The sequence below is a fragment of the Ochotona curzoniae genome, unplaced genomic scaffold (genome assembly GCF_017591425.1).
Source record: "Ochotona curzoniae isolate NIBS_2020 unplaced genomic scaffold, NIBS_Ocur_1.0 scaffold_4701, whole genome shotgun sequence".
NCBI classification, from domain to species: Eukaryota; Metazoa; Chordata; class Mammalia; order Lagomorpha; family Ochotonidae; genus Ochotona; species Ochotona curzoniae.
Window position 1 is genome coordinate 15,475,365 of NW_024467122.1, and position 24,989 is coordinate 15,500,353.

The window sequence follows — 24,989 nt, forward strand, 5'->3', positions numbered from 1 at the left end:
GTGACAGAATGAGGACTTGCATCTAGGTCTAATTCACTTTGAAATTCATGCTTCTTAACTGTAGTCCTGCCATTCTAAATCGTATTTAAAATCACAGGGTGTCACCATGTTATCAACACATAACCTGGTGCTTTCAGAAGCTAGACTCTGCACATGATCTAAACGCAAACTGCTCACAAAGAAACACGTGCCAACTGCCCTATCGAGTATTTTTTGCAAATGTTTCGTTTCCTCCCAAAATTCAGCTTAATCTTTCATTCAATGCAATTTATTAATAAGCATTGTGCCTAATAATTTGCTCAACTGAACTAATCATATTACTCTCCAGATTAAGAATTTTCCTTTTCCTGATGACTGCTCTAAAAACTTTTGCCTTTTACATAAGATTGGAATAATAAATCCTTTGGTTTAAATCTGGTTCTTCAGTTCCAGAAAATTATTTTAATAGCTATTGAAAATTTCATAAGTCTTGTCCTAACATACTGTCACAGGACTAATCAAGCTAATATAAAAAAATCTATTGTGTAATTGTGATTTTTTTCTCTCTTGAGTGAAATGTTTTTTTATCTACAGTATCATTTATATTCAACTCACTTTTTAAAAAATCCTGGGCCACTGGGCAGTGTTAATTTGAATGGATGAGTTTGACTAAATGAAAAAAATATGTATCTACAATGCAGTAAGCATGTGCATGGGCTGTTACATAATCGAGAAACCTACAATGTTACTTGCATTTAGCATGAAACATGTTAATTCTTAAAAGCATCCAGTTTAAATGAAAAAGAAACAACCCACATGATTTATACTACTAAAAAAAAAGATATATATTGTACCTCATCGAGATTACAAAAATAGGATCCATTCACTGTTTTTTTTAAAAAAATCCATGTTTTAAAATGATTGTTCCAGCTTGTTTTGATCCACTTACTTCCTGATCCACTAAGCTCAGATCTGGCCTGAGCCCCTCGCAGTAATGCATGTAGCGAAGAGAATTTCCTGGCAAGTCCCCTCTCAGTAAGATGATCGCATCACGAGGCATGGAGGCCAGAAGGTTCTTGGCAAACTTATCGATCACATAGTTGGTCCTCTGGTCACAAATGCTAAAGAGGATCAAATAAATTAGAACAGCAACTTCCTGCTACGCTCTTAATTAAGACTAGAATTATTTTCCACAGCATTCCTTTCCCATCGCACAATCTACCTTCAGTGTTTCAAAGCATTCTAATCTATATTCCTCTAAGAGGAGGTGCATGTGTTTGAAAAGAACTCTATTATCTGATTTAAAAAAAAAAAGTGGGAGGGGTTGACTGTACAATAGTCAGTGGGCTGCCTCACTTCTGGAATCTATCATCATTCCACACACTACCCACCCCCAACCTAAACAATCTAATTCCATTTTTCATAGCGTTTTTGGTTGCATTTGTGATTTAAGGTAACTGCATGCTTGTTGCAGTCACTCCAAAGGAACTTTCAGGAACACGAGGGGGAGACTGCCAGCATCTGACCCCCTTTGCAGGACATCGTGCAGAGGGTGGCACTGCCCTGGCTCCCGGCTCGTGGGCACTGCAGACTTCAGGCATGCCCCCCTGCCTTCCAGGCTGGGCAATGGCACGCGAAGGCAGGGACTGGTTTTGCAACCGGCTTACTTATCTGCAAGACGTTATCTGCTATTGGCAAGAACAACAGTACAGCTCTTTTCCAGAGTGAGGGGACTTTCTTATTTCAAAAGAACAAGCGGCACGGATTATGAGAGCTTCCCGGAGCAAACAGGAAAAAGACTCCGAGGGAAGTAACGGTCTCCAGCCTCGGGGACAAGCAGCGCCTCTCCTGTTGGCTCTCAGGCCCACTGCTGAGATGGAGCTGGGAGAGCGCCTCCAGTTGCTGGGTTAGCACCACAGAAGAAGCAGACCACAAAACAGAGTACCGCCCTGCCTCTGTCAGCCACAACAGAGGCAGATGTCGCCTGGGATTCCCTACAAGCCAGGATGTTGACTCACACCGTGCCACCCAGGAAAGCTGCGGCCTATTCTCTTCCCCTGGGACAAAGCAAAACAACACAGCAAGATACAAACATCCCATCTGTGCAAGCCTCCTTGGTGTTGAACCAGGACTGTCCCAACAAAGCAAATCGGAAGAGTGGCATTGAAAAAAAAGTGGGGGAAGGGGAGAAGAAACATGTGGGGGACTTGGAGCTTGGTGACTGAGTTGTGACACTCAGTCGCTTTGAGAATTCCTGGTGACATGGCCTTCTGACATGGGCTCCTGCCCCGCATTCTGAAGGACACGGTACAGCATGTTAAGAGTAGTTGAAGGAAGAAAACGTTATCTTCTAGGATGCCAGTCAAATCACATGGTAACCACACTCCAAATGACTCAAACTTCCACTAGAACGAGCTGACATAGAAAACTCACACGTACCCTATGTTAGACTGGGATTTTCCACCTGAATAGCTATTAGTCAGAGTTTGAAAAACACACAGATGACTAATAACTGTGAGAGTTAAGACACTAAGAGCTTAATTTAAAAATAATTGGTATTAACCCCAGCTGGATAAGTGGGACAAGGAGCAGGCATCACTCGAAGGGCGAGGTCCCTGAGCATCCAGTGTGTATGTCAGGCACACACGAAGCCCCAGTCCCTTTGGCCTCCACCTGAGTGGTATTCTGGATCCTGGAAGTTTCCATATACTCCAGGTTCGCCAAGGTTTCTCAAGGGTTCCTAACAAGGAAATACACAGGTTATGTGCCCCGCCCAACTCCCTGCTTGCTGCCACCGGTGACCCACGCATCAGCCACTCAGAACTGTGGGTCAGGAGGTTCAACACACGCAAAGTGCAGGGCTTCTGCCTTTACTCAAGCTGCTGCCCCCTGAGTTTTGCACACCAGCGGAAACTAAAGATGAGAAAGTCCTGGGTCCTAAATATCCAAGTGTCTCTGGCTTGTGTGCTAAGTCCCACGTTAAGAATAACAATGCATCACCTGTAATTGCAGTATATTTGGTAAGCCACGAAAAGGGTGGCGGAAAGCCACTCCAGACGCTGAGGCCCGCTGCCGCTGAGCAAGCGGCCACTCTCCGATGCAAGCGCAGCCAACCCTACGCCAGCGAGGACAGCCACCACGGCATTGCTCTGCATCCAGAACCGCTCCACCTGCGGGAGAGTCACGTCAGCGCCACATCCTGCTCCAGCTGCCTTCCGTCCTATTCTGGGATGGCCCTGCTTCCCAGAAGGGCATGGTCATGCTCACTTCACACTCAGCTGCCACCGTCAACTCCAGCCGAACGCCAGGTGCAGGAGGCAAATATGCCTTCCTAAACTCCTGCGGGTGCCTTCTGCGGACTGACTGTCTTTTGGAACACGGACCCTTCTGGGATGCAGTGTAAGGAAGTCCCCTGGCCCACGTACAAAGCACGTTCTCTAGTGGCGGCACTGTGAGCAATACAGCTAATGCTCTCACCCAGCATAATGGCTTATCTTGTTTCTCAAGAGGTCTGGAATTCAGGCGCTCATCATCAAGTGGGGTATTCTTTGCACCCCATCCATTCCCTGCCCTGCACTTAATTTAGCTGGCAAAAAGAGCTGCCCACATTCGGTTCACTTCTTTCTTTGGGAGGGAGGTGGAGAGCGCACTCCTCTGCTGACTCCTCCAGGGCCTGTAATGGAACTCCGCCTGGCTTTCCCGCTGGGTGGAGGGACTCTGCCACTTGAGCCACTGTCTGCCGCCTCCTAGGACAGCATTAGCAGGATGCTGGAACTGCAGTGCAATGGCAACAACAATACAGCTATTCAAAAAAAATCTAGGAAAAATACACTTGTACCAATATTCACAAACATACACATGCATACACACACACGCAACTTCTAACTTTTTATCTTAGAATCATTTTTTTTAATTTGTGTTAACAATGTAGTTTTTTGTTCCCTGAAGAGGCTTCAGCCTTGATCGTTCAATAATTTTAACTGTTTAAAATTTACTCATTCATTGATTTAATTTGAGAGAGGGCGGAGGAAGGGGTAGGAGGAGAGGGGAGAAGAAATGAAGGTGGTCAACTTTTGGTCGAAGGATAGAGTTAAGCCAAACTTACCACACCCATGAAAAGCGGTTTTGAAATATCTAAATTTGCCCTCCAAGCAAAGAACAATGAATAAATGCAAAACATTCCAGTAAAAAGCCATATTAATGATTGATTCTGTTTGTCCCTACAAAAAATAGAAATATATTCAAAATTATGTATCTGTAAGAATAGCAGTAATAATAATGCATTGCCTTAAACTATTAAGGAAAAAACAGTCAAATCCTAAAACATCGCATTTCCAACTAAGAACAAAGAAGGATCTGAAGTTGAAAAATTGAAACTGAAACAGATCCCTGATGAACCTGAATTATATGTTGTAAACAGCTTGCAACTATGCGGCAAGAAGATATAAAGTTAACATTCATAGCAGACCAAGTACAACTACCAATTTTGTTACATTTAACAAGCAATCAAAACAATATTTCTGTGCTCAAAATGTTTTGAAATGACAAAGCTTGACGTTAGGTAGGAACGCAGAAATGAAAATGCACATCAGTGTAATCTTTTGAAAAAAGTTAATTTGATAGTATCTCTCCACGGTGTTCGTAGTCATTGATGCGGTTATTGACAGGAATAAATCTCCAAGCAATAACCAGAAATGTACATAAAAATTAATCCACAAACGTGCTGTTATTATAGCAGTGGAAACAATGCAGGCAACGTAAAGAACCTGAAACTGAATAACATTTTAAATTGGCTCTATTCTGCTCATAGGGTGGGATCTTACACAGATATTTAAATTACTTTAAACAATTTTTAGGATATGGGAAATGTTTGTAAGATGTTACGCAAACAAAACTATAGGGATTTGTACATATACACATTTACTTACAAACATGAGAATATTTTAAGTTGATGCAAAAAAAAAAAAAAGGTGTTAAAACACAGGTTCACAGGTTGAGGGCATGGGTATTAATCCGGTGGTTTGGCTGTGGGCTGCGGTGACCATGTACCTGGGTCCATCGCCGGCCCTAGAGTCCCACCCCAGTTTCCCGTTATGCTGAGCCCAGGGGACAGCAGTGAGGCCCCAGGTCCCAGGATGCCTGTCACCTCCCCGGAGCCCTGGCCGAAGCTCCTGCCTCCTGGCCTTGCCTCTTCCTGCCATCACTGCGGGCATCTGAGGAACCAACAAGCAATGAGTTCCTGCTCTCTGTCACGTTATAACTTGTTCTCTTTCTCCGCATCTCACATGAATAAAACTTAAAAAACAGGTAAGTTTATTTTGGGGCCCAAAACTTGGATATTGATTCACACTTATGTCACAATACACATTTTCTCTTTGCAGATATCTTATACATATCCTGGAAAGTAAATGACTGAAAAATTAATGCATGTTCAGAGGCCTGAGGTCTTCACTGTGGTACTGTGGTACTGTGGGTTAAGCGGCCACTCACGATGCTGACATCCATGTTGGAGTGACATTTCAAGTTTGGCTCCTCCACTTCCAGGCCTGCTCCCTGCCAATATGCCTGGAAAAGCAGTGAGTAATGGCCCAGTGCTGGGACCCCAGCCAGCGCATGGCAGACTCAGCCAGGGCTCCTGGCTCACAGTTTGGGCCTGGCCCAGCCCTGCCAGCTGTGGTCATTTTGGATTGTGAAACAGTAGGTGGCAGAGCTGACTCTCTGTCTCTCTCCCTTTTACACTGTTGCTCTGCCTTCCAAATCAATCAATCAATTTTTTTTTTAAGTTGATGGAAGCTAGTAGTGCGAAATTTTAAGCTTCCTTCTGTCATCAGAGGAATTCACATAGTAGTTTTTTCTGCAAAGCAAGCAAAATAACTGCTTGTGGGCACAGCAAGCAATGATAAAACCACAATGTAAACATAATAAATGCATGGACTTTTAAAAAAGATGTATTTGTTTGGAAGAGTGACAGAGAGACAGGGCGAGACACGGAATGTCATCTGCTTGGTTCACTCCCCACATGGCGGCCGTGACCAGGGTTAGGCCAAGCGGAGGGCAGGAGCCTGGAACTCCATGCAGAACTGCAACACTTGGGACAGAGTCAGCTGCCTTCCCAGGTACGGTAACAGCCAGGACTCAGTAAACCGCTGCTCATATGGGATGCCAGCATCTCAAATGGCACCTTAACGCGCTGTGCCACAACATTCAAGTTGCCTATTGAGACCATAATATATTATCAAAAAAAGATACTGACTTTTTATAGGAAGGAAAAGGAAGTTAGCAAGAATTAAATATACATTTACCTTAATAGAAGTGGTCAGGACTATAAAATATGCTCTACTACAATAACATAGAAAACATTCATTCATGAACATGGGAAAAAATGTAGGAAAAGGAATTATAATACTCACTTTCTTACAAGACTTATATTTGCCCAAACTGCAAGGGCTTGGATATTGAATGAGAGTTCAGTCTTCATATTTGTTATTTGAGAACTGTAAAATAAACAAAAAAACAGCTTAGTGATAGCAGAAAACATGTTTAATTCCAAATAAAATCTTTGTAAAATCTATTCAAGTATACACTGAACAATTTTAGGGTTTGGAACCACATTTTAAAATACTGTCTGCTCTGAAACTGAAGTTACACTGTTCTAAGATGTTTTCCAATGACTGAACACACGTCACGTGGGACAGGATCAGGCCAAACAGTGTGATGCTGGTACACTGGGTAACGTTCCCGACGGGCTTGCTAACAAGCTGTCTAAACTGAGTTTTGAATTTTCTTCTCATGACAGGACAGACCCAGTGTCCAGGGGTTTAGCAACCAAGAACAAAACTCAGTTTGAGTAATTTTTCTGGAGATCGAGGTATGAAGAAAACGGCAGCAATTCCAGTGATTTGTGGTGTTACTTTCTGGGTCATCTTCCTCCTGAAAAGGCTTCCTTGCTTTCTATATTGTTTGGTTCGGAAAATACTTGCGCTGTCTCAGGGGAACACATTCTTTTTCCCCCTATGAGTAAGCCAGTTTCCCCATTAACTAACGCACACTTTGCAGGTGCTGTGTGGGTGCTGAGACACCGACTGCTCCAGGAACCTTCCAGTTTCGTATTATCCTTCATCTCAGAGAACTTTTTCCTCCTTTCTGGCCGTTTTACAGGAAAACATGGGATGCCATCATTATGGAAACCACACAATGTGCATTTGACTAATGGAGCCTCATCTACCACCAAGCAGTATCCTTCCTCCTTTTCAGACACACTCGAAAAATTGATTCCAGCATGAGGCCCATTTCTGACCATTCTTCAAAAGAAATGAAGTCCGTCTCAAAATTAATTCTTGGAGATCCGTTGCTTCAATGTAAGCTCTAAATGGTGGTCACTGCCTAAGGTTAGATTCAACAATTTCCCTGCACAGGGTTTGGAATTGAGAGATATGCAGGGGGAAGAATTTAATTTGCTTGTCTGGGAAGGGTAGATGACTAGGGTTCATAATTTTGAAGGATTTCTCTCTGAAGTTCATTGTCGGTGGCCTTTCTGCATAGCCCTGTCCACCTGAAACAGATTCCCATGCAGAGGGCGCAGGGAGCAAGCCTTCTGTCTGCATGATGGCCGGATGCCCACACACTGTGGGTATAAGACAGCATCACTTTATTCTGGGACAGAATCTAACTGCTGCTATTTTAGGGTAAAAAAAAAAAAAAGTTAAGTCGGCCCAATAGATGATTTCACTGTGTAACGAAGGAGAGCTAGGCATAAGGTCTAGGATTACCGGGGAGGGGCCTTTCAAGCTCACACACGATGTGTTAAGGCCAAATATCCCAGTCATTCTGACAGCTGCAACCAGCGCCCCAGGAAGGTGAGGAGCGAGGGGCAGCCCACGAGGCTGTCGCGGAGCGTGAGGCGTGAATGAGTGAAGCTCGCAGGTGGTGCTAAAGCTGGCTTTAACTCTGAAAGGAGACCAAGCTTCATATCTCCTTTCCCCAACAAGAAAGAAGAAGGCAATACAGGTAATCCTAGTTTCCTTATTTTTAGCTACCAGTATTTCCTGTATTTTGATAACAACTGTGTACCTTTTTTGCATTAGGAAAAAAAAATTGTTCGAAGAGAAATGACGGAAACTAAGGGGCCCAGCGTGATAGCCTAGTGGCTAAAGTCCTTGCCTTGCATGCGCCGGGATCCCATATGGGCGCCGGTTCTAATCCCGGCAGCTCCACTTCCCATCCAGCTCCCTGCTTGTGGCCTGGGAAAGCAGTTGAGGACTGCCCAAAGCCTTGGGACCCTACACCTGCATGGGAGACCCGGAAGAGGCTCCTGGCTCCTGGTTTCATTGCAGACTGACTTCTAGCCATTGTAGCCATTTGGGGAGTGAACCAGTGGATGGAAGAGCTTTCTCTCTGTCTCTCCTTCTCTCTGTAAATCTTTGTAATAAAAATAAAGAAATCTTTAAGAAAAATAACATAAGAATTTTAAGAAAAGAATTTATATCTGCTTTAGATATAATGTTAAAAGATTTTTCTCGATAATTTGTTCAAGTAGCCTCAGGGATACCAAGTCAGAAATTAGTTAGAAGTTTACATTACTGTTATAGAAACCTCTTTTCCTCCAAAATTTTATAATGTAAATATTTTAAGTAGTAAGGGTATTTTCCAAGTTGTCTTAATCTGTGTAGGTTTCAAAGCAAATAAATATTAACTCGCTTCTCCAAAGAACACTACTGGACAATACAGATTAAAAATACTTGCTCACGCTGGGCCTAATAAAATTGGATGTTAAAAATATGTACGTCAGAAACAGAGCTCATACAAACAGCCTTAAGGAAGTGACAAGAAATAAATATGGTGAAAGATTTAAGAGAATTAAAATACTTTAAATGGAAATGACAAGAAAATAACTGTTCAACTGGTGTGGAATACAATGTTTCAGAATGTCGCAGAAGGCGAGGTGATACAAAAGCGAGGGCAAAGAATAAATTATCTATATGGCAACACAACGCTGCCTAACTCTGCATCCGACTGGAAGGTGAAACATTTAATTCTCTAGACTCAATGAGGTCTCCTAACATCCTTCTTCATGTTGTATTTACTGTTCACTTTGAGTCTTTTCTCAGTGAAGACAGGGATGGGATGCCTGACAACTGTTAACTGGCCACATGCAAACGGCATGTCCGATACCTCCTCTTAAAGAGACAGAGCAGAGCCCACACCCAGGGACTCCTAGAGAATTCAGCGAAAAACAATTTCAAATACTTCGTACTCACAGTAACATTTCAGACATACTGGATCCTACTTCAGATTTGGCCTAAACACAAAAAAGAACATTTTATCTGCATAAGTATTAGATGCAAGCTTTGTGAGGCCATTGCATTCTAATGATTTTGGTTTAAAAGACAGATGTTTTAAATGGACACTGCAGTATCTTTCTTCAAAGTCTTTACCTCAAAGCATCACTGAATTTTTTAAGAGGCAACAGTGAAAACTAAACATGGACATCTCTAGTTAACAATTTACAAAACAACAATTGGCCGGGGAAGGGCTGTGGCATAACAGGCTAATCCTTTCCCTGCAGTGCTGGTATCCCAGACAGATACTGCCGGTTTGTGTCCCAAATGATCCACTTGTAATCCAGCTCCCCGCTAATGCTGCTGGGAAGGCAACATAAGATGGTCCAAATACCTGGGCCCCTGCTACCCAGACGGGAGACCCACATGGCATCCTGGCTCCTGGTTACAGCCCGGCCCAACCCTAGCTATGGTGGCGATTTGGGGAGTGAGCCAGTGGATGGAAAATCTCTGATTCTCTCTCTTTCAAATGAATATACTTAGTCACAGCCCAAGAGTCCTGAGTGGGACGCAACACCAGAAGGCTGAAACACCCTGGTGAAGGGTCAGGCTCCTCTGCGTGCTTGTCACCCCAGAAAGCAGGTGCAGGACACAACCCCGCAGTGTTGGCATGACCAAATCTGATGGCTTTATAACCCAGGCTGAAGGCCACACTCCAAGGACAAGCTTGTCACAGACAAAATGGAAATAAAAGATCTTGCTGCCGCCACAGGCAGAGAACTGGGAGTTCTGACATTTATTTCCTTTGAAGGGTTTTAAACGCAAATGTACCAGGCTGAATGTCCCATATTCCTCCCTGAGAAAATGTGTCAGAAAGCCCAGCAGCGTCGTCTGGTCTCCCCAGGTCCACCGGGCTTGGCCGAGGTAGGATGAGACTGGCAGGTAGACGTAGGGCAGCAGACCAGCAGAGAAGCAGGCGCCAAGCTTCAGCACCACGCCCACGGACAGTTCCTGCAGTGGAGCACATGAGGTTGGCAGGACCACGTTAATTTTAGTTGATGCATCTTGGAACGTCAGGGGAAACATCAAATATGTTTACACAGGGCTGATCTCTCCATTTATATTAAGTCACCATAGAGTACAATGCTAAGCCTTCTGATTACTGTGGATTACTAGAAAATTGCATCAGCTTTGCAGGAACTCCTTTGCATGGAAGGTGGAATCTGAGGGAAGCAAATATTAGCCGAGACTCTCGAATGTCGTGTTTACTGCACCTGTCATGTTTCAAACCACTGCACAGCTGACATAACCCACTTGCCTGGTTGAGTTGGAGTATGTCACAAAGATGGCTGCACTATCAGTTCACTGCCCCACTGTTCTCAAGAGCAGACCACAGCTGCAAACAAACCCTATCACAATTACACATTCCCAACATCATTCTTTCCACAACCATTTGGACATATCATGGAAATGTCTGGTACGAATAAATGAGTTTTTCTGTAACCTCCAGGCTCATCCAGATGCTTTCCCTCCTTCGTTTATTAAAGCAAACCTGTGTAGCAATGTTGTCCCATTTACCCTGCTTGAGGGAATACAGTTCCATTATGTACATTTATTTTTATTTATTTATGCATTTACTTGAAGGATCAAGGGATCTCCCATGCACTGGTCACTCCCTAAATGTCCACCGTAACTGGGCCCGGGCCAGGCCAACACCAGGAAGCAGAACAGAACTCAATACAGGCATCTCATCTGGAAGGTACGTACAGGATGAACCCGAGAACTTGATGTGCATTAGGAGGAAACTGGATCAGAACAGAGCCAGGATTTGAACCCAGAAACGCCAACTTGGAATACAGCTTATCACAAGCACTGTCTTCGCCTCTGTGTCAGACCTGCATATTTCTAAGACAAGGGGCAGTACCGCTGTGGACTCTGCGACACCAGAAAGGTTCAGACACCGGTGACTTAGTGACTGGGAAGAGGGGTCTCCCGCACACACTGTGCCTGGAAACTGTCAGCTTCCACTTTACAAAACGGAGAAACTCCTATGAGGATTAATACAAGAACCAAAGTTTGCATTCACCAGAACTCGCAGCTGATTGATATTAGCATTTTCAAATAAACATTCTTAATTGAAAATGAAGTGTTTTTATTTTAGTAGTGATTTCATTTGAGATTTCTACAGAAAGTAATGAGATACATAAAATCTGAATGCATGAAAAGAGGGTAGAAATATCTAATCTCACCACGTGCCTTTGCTGTTCTGAAAGGGGTTTGAAGGAAAGTTAATCTATATTGTTGCAGCTTCTGAGTATTACAAACATGAATTTAGAAGGCAAGATGCAGCTGCTCTAGAAGTTTGCTTTAGTGTGAGAAACAAGCAGGAGACATCACAGGCGAAGCTGTTCAGGGTCCTGGCAGCGTTGCTCAGTCCTACTGCCCCAAGGCGATCACCGGGGTTTCATGAAACTACCCATGTCTGTCTCACCACACATCAGTCCTACTGGCATTCTTTGAGAGAGCGAGATCAGGCATCTGCGTAAACATACCATGGACCTATGGAACACATGTATACATATATACCTATCTCTCTGTGCACGTATGTGCACACACACAGTTTTCAAGCTTCCCAGACAGATCCAGCACTGTTGTTCAGAGGGCTAAGCCACTACTGGGGATGCCCGAGTGCAAGAACTCACTCCACTTCCAAGCCGTCTTCCTGCTAACACACCCTGGGAGGCGGCAGAGGATGGCTCAAGTCCTCGGTTCCCTGCACCCATGTGGGAGGCCCAGATGGCGTGCCCGGCTCCGGACGGTGGCCTGGCCTGCATCTGGCTGCTGGTGACATTTGGAAAGTGAACCAGTGCTAGGAAGAGCACTGCCTTTCTGGCTTTCAAATCAATAAATAATACCTTCTTTAAAAAAAAAAAAGCTTCCCACATAATTTAAGTGATTGAAATGAATGACTAGGGACTTCTTGCTTTACCTCAAATCACCTATTTAAACAATGGAAATGAAATGCATGCTTAAGAGTCTTGGTTTCCCAAATTTCTCCTATATTCATCAGTAGCTCATCTAGCGCAGGTATGTGAATTTACGCTAAAACCTCATCTCACCCCCAAACCATTGATGCCCTTAGTTCATCCTGAGCACTGCATGTCTCCTACAAAGGGTACGGCTCTCCTTTTGACTAACAAGCACCAAACACCTGCCTTCTGCATCCTTCGCAGAGAATGCTGCGCTGTCTGCTCCTGTCGGATGCCTGGGTGTGAAGGCTGACTGGGACGGATGGACCTGTTGTTGACCCCACTCTGCCCTGTGCATCCACCAGTTACAAGAAAAAAAAAAACCTAATGGGGCTTCCTCATTTTGAATTTGATATAAAAGCCATCACTGAGTTTGCCTTCTTATGCTAGGTAGTCATTTTCAGCCAAGTGCTTATATATCAGCAGTTCATATCAAGAACTTTCTGGATACTCCAAGAAAAGTGCCATTCTGGACACTGCCCACTCCTTCCAGTATGACTTACACGGCTTGACATCACAGCAGCCTGTGCCAGCAAGAAGCTGCTCTTCCCCGTCAGCTGTCCCGTTTGCCTTTTATTTACTTTGAGTCACAGTAGGAATTTTATAACCTCTATGCTATGCTTTTCATTTTTTTGCCAAGAAGCTGAGAAGCAAACACGTGTCCGAGCATAGCCAATATGTTTCCCTAAGGTTTTGGCATAATTATTTCTCTATTTCTATGTAATAATTTTGTTTTCTAATTCTTGATGATAGCTCTGGGTAATTAACTAATAAAATGACAAGTGAATGTAACTGAGTTTTTTTCCCCCATATAATAAATACGGCAAGTGAAAGGATTTCAGCGTGGCGTTGTCTGTGAGCTCCTTCGCCTCTGGGCGGACATCAGTCAGACGAAGGGCTTTCATCCTTCCACGGCCCCAGATGCAAACCACCCTCTCCCAGGGCCTCATCAGACAGTTTTCCGTACGGCTTTCCATTGCTGCTTTCATTAATGTTTCTTCAGATGAAGAAACAACAGTCCTTTTTTCACTTTAGGGAAGTAGGTTCTGAGAAAACAAAATGAAACTTAATCTGAGAAGTCCTGATCGTTCATGGCAGTGGGGATGTTGTGCCTGTCGAGGGCTTGGGTCCCCAGCCCCGAGAGCAACGCTGAGGTGCCAAGGAGGCACGGAGGAGCAGGGTGCCCCGGAATGCTTGTCAAACACAGAAGGAAACGGAACATTGCCGTGTTAAGTCCGTTAGCCTGTCTTCACTGAGGTGCTGGTCAGAATCATGGAGGAAAGAGGCCACTTGCCACCATAAGCAATACTGCATCATTTCCCTACGGGCCATTTTCTTAAGCCAATATTGTTAAGGCCTGAGATTATTTATGCTTTACATAAACCTCAAGATAAAAAGTTTATGCCTCAACCTTTCTGATGGTGTTCCCTTACACTGGACTGAAATAAAAGAACATAAATTAGGTTTACAATGTGAAAGGACCTACCTTCTTTTTTAAAAGTCGAAAGAGAATCCAAGGTGCTATACATACAACATACAGCACTATTGTGTGTTGATTACACAAGCTGAGGCCACAGCAGAAAGCACCAATTTTGGCTATCTAGAAAAATAAAGAAAAAAATATGTAAGTTAAAAATTCACCAAAAATGCTATTCTGTTCTATTAAAGGCAGGCACCTTTACCAAAGGCCAGGCCCATGTCTACCTCCCAGACACGGCAGTTCTCCGTCAACAGCCGCTAACATTTATCAGTGTCATTTCTGTTCATAATGTTCATTATCGCTGAACAATTGTAGTTTGATCTTAAGTGTCTGCCTTCAAACTCACTTTTGGAAGTTCCTGGCAGTAGTAGGGTGTTGTGTCATTTTTCTTCCAGTAAAACCTGCCACGGAAGCTCAGCAATTCTGCTTTGCTTTTTCTTCCCACCCCGAGAAGCGTGGTTCTCTCTCGGTAGTGTTTTTGTCTGTTTTGAACAGATGGTAGCTTCACCGCTGACCAACACTCTCCCTTGACCAGCTCCTCTGCCCAAGCTTAGCCAGGCCCCGAGGTCAGGGCTCTCAGGTGACCTCTGTCCTAGACAGGTCACAGACCTTTATAAGAATGCTGCCTCAGTCAATGCGGCCAGAGCTTGCAGCGCTTCCAATCTGATCACATCTGACACCACGTTGAACCCTGCACCTTCCACCCCGCTGGGGCCATGCCTCACCACCCCGGCCTGCCCTCTGCATGGATCTTGTTAAGTCAGCCAAGCCAGAGGCCTTCTGAGCCCTGAGGATTCCTCCCGGTGAACTTCTCCTTTGCCAACCTCCACCCCAATTCCTTGGCCAGCCATTCGTTATTGTACTTGGAATTGAGCCTGCTCTCCCTCCTCTACTACCAACTCCACATAGCAGCAGGGCCCCACACCTGAACCTGAGTAAAGTATGTCTTACTGGTTTTTAACAAATGGCAATGGATATTCTTTTCTTGAACATAATCAGAAAAAAAAAATTTAATAATAAAAACCTCTAATAGCATCACAGATCTTTTGTGGAAACCACAAACAAAACACAACGCTCTCTTTTCTGTACTCCTTGGTGACACAGGGCTACCCTAAGATGATCTGGCATTCTCTAATGAAGGAGACCTTAAGTTCCTACAGAACAAGATTCTTTCACATTTCCATTGGTTTTGAAGACAGCTGTCTTGGAATTCACCACAGGTCTTCAGAAATGCTTTGATTTTACATGTGATTCTCTCTCTCTTTTTTTTTAATGAAAAAAAAAAATCATCATTCAACCTTCTTACAATGAGGAATTGAGACAGTAATCCACAATGGTGTAATATTTGGGGCAGAGTCAATCTAGGATAGCGCGCGCGCACACACACACGGTAGGCAGTGCCTATCTTTCCCACAGAATGCAGGGGGTGTCTCATATAATTCCCTCATTCTCCACTCGAGGCAGGAGAGGGGGCTCCGTTTCCTCTGGGCTTACTGTGGTCCCTCTTGGGCCGTCAGAGGCCTGACAGCCTCTCTCCTCTGCCAACCCGCCCAGGCTGCCTTGTCAGTCATCAGCCGAGATAAACAGTATCTAAACCCAAAGTTAAAAAAGAAATCCAGCGTCTGGCTGAAAATTAAAACAAAACAAAAATGATTTCACTTTGATCAAAATAAGTTACCTTTGATCTCTCCTTTGCAGTGGATGCCTCCTCAAAGTGTACAGTGAGAGCCATCAGCAGCCCCACAAACAGATTGTTGAAGCTAAAAACCTCAGCTGCGATGGACCACTGCCATGTTAGACGAGAAAATGAAAACACCCCCGCAGCAAGGATTCCTCCAGCGCGTGAGCCAGAAAGCCTGCAAACACAGATAACATGAAATCTCCTTTCCCAACAAAAAGAACTGACTTTCTTCTCCTTTTTCTAAACTGTACCAGCAGAATTGTGACAGTCGCCCAGCACTCTCCTCCACACATTTTCTGGTTAATACGTTATTTCAAGTAATTACTTTCTTCCAGCAGATTTTAATTAGGAAGGCTGGGTGTGAGACGATCAGCAAACGAACAGGACAAACCCACAGAAGGGATGGAGTTCACTTCTCAGATGTGACTCCTGAGGCTCAAGTTGATTCAGAAAGCCTGCCCAGATAGTAGGTAGAGATAACAAACCCGTGTTGTTTTCTCAGCTGTAGTCATGAAGAAAGAAGGACTAGGTGAGAATAAAATATGCTTGATAGCAAAAATGAATGAAACAGCAAAAACACTCATTCTCACTTCTGGAGGGGAATGGTTGGACTTGGTATCTTCTATCTTGGTCTCTCAGCAGTTGGCAGATAAGCTCAGTGTTTGTGGCACAGTGGGGAAGGCTGCTTCCTGCAATGCCTGCAATCCCACATGTGTGCCAGCTTGTGTCTTGGCTGCTCCACTTCCAATCCAACTCCTTGCTACCAGCCTGGAAAAGGCAGTGGAATATAGTCCAGGCACTTGGTCCATGACACCCAGGTGGGAGACCTGGAAGACTCTTCTGGCACTGGCCCGGCCAGGCCCAGAGGACCACTGGGGAGGGAACCAATGAATGAAAGTTTTTGTTTTCTTTTGCTCTGTCTCTCTCTCTCCTCTCTCTCTCTCTCTTTCTCTTCCAAATAAATAAAAGAACCTTTAAAAATAACAAAAAATGTAGCAATGACAGCCACATTTGGAGGTTTTAACATTTTATACAGCTAGGTTCTTACTATTTTTTTTAAGATTAATTAATTTATTTTTATCAGAAAGGCAGATTTACAAACAGAAGGAGAGACAGAGAGAAAGCTCTTCCATCCACTGGTTCACTCCTCCAAGTGCTGCAACAGGCCGAGTTGAGCCGATCTAAAGCCAAGAATTAAGAGTTTCTTCCAGGTCTCCCACGCAGGTGCAAGGTGCCAAGGTTTTGGGTCATTCTCAACTGCTTTCCCAGACCACAGGCAGGAAGCTGGATGGGAAGTGGAGCAGCTGGGACATTAACTGGTGCTCATGTAGGATACTGGCACTAGTAAAGTGAGCCGTTGCTGGGCCTGCTAGGTTCTTATTTTTTAATGCTCTTGTCTTTAGGCAAAGTTGAGGTTAGAAAAAATTAAACAAAAGGAATAAGAACGTAAATATTCAGTCACACTGAAAGACTCAAAATGATATATTTGGAAACAAATTTCTCACTCCTAAATGCCAACAAGAGCCATGAACTTGAAATCCATCAAGAATCTGAACCACAGGCGAAGGTTTGATTTGAGACTGGTAATGTGGTTAAACACACTGGAATGATGTCCCATTTTACCATAGAGCTAAAACCACAAAGACTAAAGCCATCACTGAATCTATCTCTAACAGTGCTAGAAAATTCAGCAAACATCACTATATTGAGTAATAATGACACGATATGGTCCCAAGTTACTAGTTTCCAACTATACTATTTTCTACAAAAATTAGGAAGCTACCGTATGAATCTCGCACAAACTTGTTTTTTTCTTTGAGTTTCTGTTTACACTGGATTTCTATTTCCTTTCCCATTAAAAAAAAAAATCAGCAATTTCTTACATCTTTCAGGGTTCTTCATTCTCAAGGGATCCTGACCCAACTCCCCTAGGGTATCTCTTCTTTTCAATTTATGTTCACACTTGACAACTCCTTTCTGTTTCTATTTTCATGACCTTAGACCCAATGATGTTTTGAAGGAAGATTTCTTTATCTGAAAGGCAGAGTAACAGAGGGAAATGGGAGCTCTCAGAGAGAGAGAGTGATACACCAATCTTCTATTTGCTGATGCACTTGTTAAAGGGCCATAATAGCCAGGGCTGGTCCAGGTTCAAGTTAGGAGCCAGGAGCCTCATCGAGGTCTCCAATAAGGATATCAGGGGCCCAAGGGTCCCCCTGCTATCTGCGGTGTGTTAGCAGGGACCTGGATTGGAAGCAATGCAGCTGAGGCTCCAACCGGTACTTCAATATGGGATGCTGTGCCACAGTCACGTGACTCGTTCCCCACAGTGTCTTCTGTCTTCCAATCTCTTCCACACTGCAACACCATACCAAGTTTCCCAAACCATTCTCCTGATGACTACTCAGTCCCAAACCAAAGGACCCTTCCTTGTCCAAAATCTAAGTTCTAAATGAGTCAACAGGGAGCCTAGGTTTCCTAATCACAGGACCCGATCCATCCACTGATTCCCAACCGTGCTCTCTGCGGCAACTGGCTGGTACCCCAAGTACCTTGCAGAAAGGGTCATGCCTTCACTCAAACTGTACCCCTAAACTGTATGTTCTTCTGGCTCCCCTCTGCTTATTCAAATGCGATTCTTATCTCCGATTCCTCTTCAATTACCAGGTTGCTAATCCATCTCCTAAAGCCTATAACATTTAACTGTCTTTATGTGTTTTCCCAACATTGATTTTGATATCTGAGTTGGAGTTAAAGAAAACTTAGTGAATGAGAGAATGAGTTAAAGTATTTTTAGCATGTTTAAAAGTAACTTTTAGGTTTCATCATCAATATTGTCTTTTAGAAAGTCAGCATAAAATATGAACATCTTTCCTACACTCCAAACTTAATTAATTAATTAGGATTCCTGGAGAGATGGCTGGCCACAGGGCTGGCACTGCTGGAGTACAAACTGAGCCTGGAACATCGGATACTGGAAAGGAAGAACTGGGGGTAGGGAGGGCCACATGGTAAACAGCACATGAGCCGCTTCATGGGGCTCTCGCAGCCAAACTGGAGCTAACCTGAGTCTCAAAATAATGACAGTAACGGGTTGTAACCCATTGAGTAACCAAGAATCCAAGACTCTATGATGACACAAGGAAGAAAAATGGGAGAAAGGAAAGCAGAAGGTCAATTAATAGTTGTAAAGGAAATGATGCAATTCAAATCCCCCGCGACAAGTCGCTCCTCAGCGGTAGGTGTTTGGCACCGCAGTTAAGGTGCAGTTTGGGACAGCCGCATCTGATGCCACGACACTTGGTTCCAGTCCCCACCTCCACTCGGACCCCACTTCCTGCTGAAGTGTACCCACCAAGGCAGCCACTGATGGTTTAAGTTGTCTGGTGCCTGCCACTCATGTGGGAGAGGACCAGCCTCAGCTATTGCAGGCACCTGGGAAGTAAACCAACAGACAGAAGCTATTTTCTCGGTCACTCTGCCTTTCAAATAACAGTAACACAACTTTATATGAAAAAGAGTAATTAGCCAAATTGGTGGGTAAAAAGTTTTGAAACAGTACAATTTGTCCATAGCCTTAAAGTATCGCCTCATCATTAATCACAAAGGGGGAAGTGGTGACTTTACAGCAGGAGACCTGGCAGTCGCAATCTTAGCTATGTGACTCAAGTGACCAGCCCCAGGAATGGCACAAGCAAACACGTGCCTCCTAAATGATCTTCCCAATTTTACCCAGTCAAAAGAATGTCACATCATGTCTAAGGGGCCTAGACCTAACTGAAGCTGTAGGACACGCCACACAATAACCAGCCCACCTGTGTCAGAAGTGCCAAAGCCCCACACACGTGAGCAGCAACAACGACCCTGGGGGAGGGCGAAAGACTAAGGATGCTAAAGGAATTTGAAAGGCGTGGCCTGGGACTTTCTCTGCTGCCAAGGACAGGATTGGCACCGCTGATACAATCTGACTCAGTTAACTGTGTGCCATCCCAGATGGGTACCTGATTCCAAGATGTGTTCTGTGACTCCGTAAGGATGCCTTCCTGGGTTTAAGAAACATACCCTGGAGCACTGCGAGGTAACAAAGCACTCTGCCTGTGGCTTATTCTCTGGTAATCCAGAACAGAACAAAATGAGACACACCAGTCAAGGCTAGCGAGAATGAGGCAAAATACCGCCATCTGGGGAACCTGGGTGAAGAATACACAGATTGGCTATTCCTGCTGCTTCCTCTAAATCTGAATCTACAACAAACAATTTTTAAAAGTGTAATGAAAAGCAGTAATTGCTGGGTAGTAATTTGCTCAAATGTATGGGGTTTTCTGGCTTCTCTGCGTTAGGTACACTCCCTATTTTAACTCGCTTGACTCACAAGGAACCCTACGAGTAGATGCTATTTGTCTCCTTTGCACAAATGAGGAAGTTTAGGCCTGGAGAGGCCAAGGAAGCTGTAAAGGAGGCAGCAAGACCAGGACTTGCACAGGCCTCGTCCACTACAGAGTGTAGTAAGCGGTGGCTGTTTCAGTTTAAGTGGCATGTGATGCAATGCGTTCTGGATTAGCGGTAACTTGTACTTTTACTGGGTTAGCTCTGTACTTTATCAAGGCTGGTCCCACACACCAGCAAGGTCTACAATCTGGATTTTCCCTTTCTAATCTCCACTTCCACCCAGAATGGTTTTGCAATTGAAGAATCCATTATATTCTTTCACCTGGCTTTCACGTGAGGCTACTGAGTGAAGCTATAAAACATAAATCAAAACTACAACCGAAAGCACCTCTGCATGGAATGACTGCTCAGAAATTGAGCCAAGCTTCAAGGAAAATTTCATGTCAATTGATGACAAGAGGGGAGTGGATTTTAAGTTTTTGTTTGTTTCTCAGCAGCGGCGTAGGAGGCTCTAGCTGGCGTTTTAATTATAGACAACCCAGTGAAGGAACTGCTATCTGGTTGAGGTTTTTCACACTTTTTTTTTTCTGAAAGACAGAAAGACAAAGATTTACCATCTGCTGGTTCACTCCCCACCTGGCCACAACAGCCAGGCTGAAGTCAGGAGCTAGGGGAACTCCACCTGAGTCTCCAATGTGGGTGGCAAGGGGCCCAGGTACTTAAGCCACCACCTGTCGCCTCTCAGGGTGCACATTATTAGCAGGATGCACAGGCAGAAGTTAAGGAGACATCACCGGATCCAGGTATTCCAGTCAGGTTATGGGCATCTTTTTTTTTTTGTCAGCTTCACTCCACCTCTGCCTCAAAGCCTGGAGATCACTTAAGAGCACTCCGGGGCTGTTCCTACCCATTCAGTGGCCTGAGCTGTGGGGGCTGCAGTCCAGTGTTCGGTGGCAGGCTGGGCGCTCCAGTCTTTAGTTGGGAACTGCTTGATGGGCACAGAAGGCACCTGCACACCCTCAGACCAGTGTGCAACCTCGGGCTGGGTAGCCTTGCTCAGGAGTGGGGGCGGTCCATTCACCCTGGAAGTCCTCCTTGGTCACGGCCTTTTCAGCCGCAGCCTGCTCTTCTTTTTCAATCTCTTCAGGATCACGGTAGAAGCAGGGATCAGGCATGACCTCCCACGGTGTTCAGGGGAGATGGTGCCACGCATGCGCAGAACTCCCCAGGCCAGCATCCACCACATCAAGCCCACAGACGTGATGGTAATGTCATAGTGCAGAGGAGAGTCCCTGTTGCACATGGCAATAGTGGGCAGGTCACATGTAACGCCTCCGTGAAGGGCTGGTGCTCGGCCCTGGGATCTGTCACCGCCAGGAGCCACTGCTTCCGGAAGGCGGCCTGGATCTGGTTAGTGAAGGTGCCAGGAGTGAAGCGGCCAGTGATGGGAGTAGCTCCAGGGGCAGCAGCCAACTTCAGCACAGCCCTCTGGCCAGTGTTCCGGGAGGAGATCACTCTGACGTCCGCAGGGTTCTCCCTGCCAGCAGGAGCTTCTCCCAGGTCCTCTTGAGGTGGATGACATAGACGCCATTGCTTTTCCTTTTGTATCTACAAAAGGATGCTCGGTCTGGAAGTCGAGGTCGGTGCCTCCCAGGTGGGTTCCTGCAGCCAGGAACCTGAGGACATCCTCCTCCTTCGTCTGCAGGACGTCAAGGGCTCCAGACATTGCGACAACTTCCCTGACGCCGGGAATCAAAGACAACATCGCCATGTGGAGCCCTTGCCGGGAGCGCAGAAAGGAGGTTATGGGCATCTTAACATGCCAAAAGCATATTCCTTGCTATGTTTTGACTTGAATTTCCCTAATGGCTAGTTATGCTAAGTGCCCTTTTTCGGGTTTACTGGTCATTGCTTTATCTTTCTTGGTGAAATGGTTATTTAGATCCTATGCTCAATTCTTAAGTAGGGCCGTGTTTTTAGTATTGAACTGTATTCTTTCCAACTTCATTTAATGCATTTCTTTTTGGCTAGACATAATCTGACTCAATTGCCTGCCACCAAGAACACATCATCTCCTCTCTTTATTGTAATTTATAACATGTTCTCAAGGGAAACCATGAGGAAATTGTGAAGACTGGTGCTGAAGCTTTCTTAGACTTTTAAAAAGTAGACGAGAGGGAGTTTGTCTCCCAGAGCAGGACGTCATGGGAGCATCTTCACAGATCGGAATATGACCTATCTCGAACCCACACTGCTTTGCCATTTAGATGGATGTGTATGATTCCAACAGCATCTTGTAAGTGTAACTTCACATCCCCCCTAGACTGTCTTGAACACTGCCTTTAAATGTTTGCTTTATGTTTAGAATCAACCATCATTTTTCCAAGTACGTAAACACGTGGAAATCAGTGAGTGAATAAAAGTGGAGATATATGAACCCTCTGTTGTGGGGGAAAAAATGCAAGCTTGGTGGTGACACAGCCAGAGCTTCTTGGGCAGCAGTCCACGCTCAGACCTGGAGGGGCTGGAGGGGCTGGAGGGAGTCCACTGGAGGCGGTTTCCTAAGTAGGAGGACAGCAGGACAAGAGGGAAAGAATGCTGAATGCCCAGCCATGGGATCTGGGATGGATAGGGAAGGAAGTAAAGCCACTGGAGGCTGATAAGGAGAAGATAACAAAGAGCCAAGATGTGAAATGAAAGCTAAAGTCACACCAGGGAGTGTAAAGTGGGTTAGGGAAGGAGATGCACCAGTTAAGTGAAACCAGGTCCTATTGTTGCAAGAGGACCATAGAAAGAGTTGAAGAAAGCTGCTCTCCAAAATCCCAGGATTTTCATTAATGCCAAATAATTATGATGAAAGCATACTGGTCGCTGGGTGCCATGCATTAATATGGCTGCAGGCTGAGCACACGGTGGGAACCAAGGTGTGTGGCCTGGCGTCCCAGTGTCACACACAGGCCAACAAAGAGATGGGATCCCCCACACCAGGGTGCAGCAGGCTGAGCCTGTGCCTTAGGCTGACAAACCCAAGGGTGACATGAGCTAGTCTTCAACTCCTCTATTGACCCTTGAGGAAGGCAGTCTCAATACACTGTTTCATTGCTATTTCCTGAGCATTAACTCAGAATGTTTGCTTCACCTTAATGAGTCAGAGATAAATGGCTCAAGAGCAAACCAAGGATGGGAGAGAACTCTCGGTCCTGGCTAGGCTCCTTATCTATCAGTCTCACACTGTGCACACAACAGCAGTTTCCACCCTCTTCACTCTAGCACCCTCTGCCATTATTCCCTGTGGTGTTGATTGCTGCTGAGGAGCCCTCCTCCAGCCAAGCTCTACTGAGCTCACACCAGGGGACCCACAACCCCATGCTGGTCTTTTTAAAGATCTGTGTTTTCCTTAGTCTTCTCTGAGTGTCTCCTCTTTTGCCATTAACTCCTTTAAAGCTGATATTGCCCAAGATTCCATTCTCTTTGCTCATGCAGTTGCTCTTGCCATGCTGCATGATGTGTCTGTCCAGCCTGCTTTATCTACTGTCCTGATTTCAACTGGCAGCAGGAAACTGGAAGCACCCACTGCGTCCCCAGCACTGCCCTCTCAGTGTCAGATGTTCATACCTCCGACTGCTGTCCGCCCCTGTGCCGCACCAACTATAAATGACCCACAGAAGTCCAATGTCAGCATGGGCATGATTCATGTTATCGAAAAACGATTCCTGCTCCAGGAGACTTCCACTCTCTTTGCATCCCATCAAAGCTTTCTCTCACTGATCAACAGTTCACAGCCTGCCAATTTTGCTCCTAATTATTTTGGAAACAGACCCCAGTCCACACAACTCTGTCCCCTTTCAGCTCTCTGCCTCCAGGCGTGCGCCTGCCATTGCCACCAGGACGGGACATCTATAATACATCTGCCCTGCGGCGTTTATGACTTCCCTTTTAACCACAGACCACAATTCTAAGCTCCTCATCGGGATAGAGATCTTTCAAGAAGCTGGTCTCGGGCCACCTGTGGCTTCCTTTCTTAATAGAATCTATCTCCAACTTCCTGTCGCAGTGGCACTGACCAGCTTCTGAGTCCCTGGACCCGCACAGGGCTTCTCTACCTGTGGGTTTCTGTGCCAAGTGGGGCTGTTTCTGGATCCCAATTTTGATTTCATGCAGCTCATTGCCAAATATGGTTTAAAACTCTGTAGCCAGCACCTTCCCCAAGTCTTCCCAGAAGTGCTTCTGTGAAGACTGGCACAGTTGCCCCATTACCAGGTTCTTAGTGGTTTAAATAAATTAAATGGACCCCACATTTAGGTAGAGTTTTTCTGTATTTCTAAAATAATCTGAATCTGAGGCATACACATTTTTAACTGTCTGTAACCCAATCAAAACATAAGGAAATCAAATTTGAAGAACTTTAAATCCTCTGTGTAACATATTACAAAACTAAAATAACTTTATTTTGTACTTTGGCACTATTGGCTAGCCACATCAGCATATTACCATACTTTGTAGATTAACAGCATGTCACACCTTATAAATGTGTGTGTATGTCCCTAGAAAAGTGATTTGACCTTGTAAATGGAAGGTTTTATCATATATTCAATTTCAGACAAGTTCTCTTCAGGTTCAGCGCTCTTCAAACAACAATGGGTCCAAATGATCTCAACTTAAAGCGATTTTAAAATATCACTTAAAAGTAGTTGCCATTATAAAGATTTTTTTTTAACTTCAAGAGATTAACGCAGAAGGCCTTCTGGTGTTGGAGTAAATTTCCTTTAAGAACCACATCCCTTAGTATTGCTGACCTTTGCTATCAGAAAAATGGTGTCTTGGCAACAAATGAAATTGACAGAGTAAGGATTCATTTTGAATTTGCTACATCAATTTTTTAGAAACCGTAAAGTAAGGTACATATGGATATGTTTTCCCAGAACTAAAAAATATTCACCTAATCCTTCTGTCCTTTAATTCAAATGTTTAGATATTCTTTTGGCAATAGTATAGAAATAAATTTTACTTAAAAACAGTTTAATAAGCCTGATAAGATGACTCAATTGGCTACTCCTCCCCTTACAAGTACCAGGATACCAAATGGGCCTGGGTTTATGTCCTGACTTCCCCAGTTCCAATCCAGCTTCCTGCTTGTAGCCTTGGAAAGCAAC

General features: G+C 44.7%; 1 protein-coding gene and 1 pseudogene across 1 annotated transcript in view; both read right to left on the minus strand.

The window, feature by feature from the left end:
* The window catches only part of TMEM260 (transmembrane protein 260), a 54,819-nt gene that overhangs the window by 13,651 nt on the left and 16,179 nt on the right, over window positions 1–24,989 (minus strand). The window contains exons 4-11 of the mRNA XM_040968492.1: window positions 15,445–15,622; window positions 13,773–13,886; window positions 10,089–10,268; window positions 9,237–9,277; window positions 6,390–6,473; window positions 4,085–4,199; window positions 2,980–3,149; window positions 929–1,100 (exon numbers count right to left, since the gene is read on the minus strand). Coding sequence (XP_040824426.1) covers window positions 929–1,100; window positions 2,980–3,149; window positions 4,085–4,199; window positions 6,390–6,473; window positions 9,237–9,277; window positions 10,089–10,268; window positions 13,773–13,886; window positions 15,445–15,622 — 1,054 coding nt within the window. The remainder of the gene's footprint in view (window positions 1–928; window positions 1,101–2,979; window positions 3,150–4,084; window positions 4,200–6,389; window positions 6,474–9,236; window positions 9,278–10,088; window positions 10,269–13,772; window positions 13,887–15,444; window positions 15,623–24,989) is intronic.
* LOC121148454 lies at window positions 20,575–21,562 on the minus strand (annotated as a pseudogene).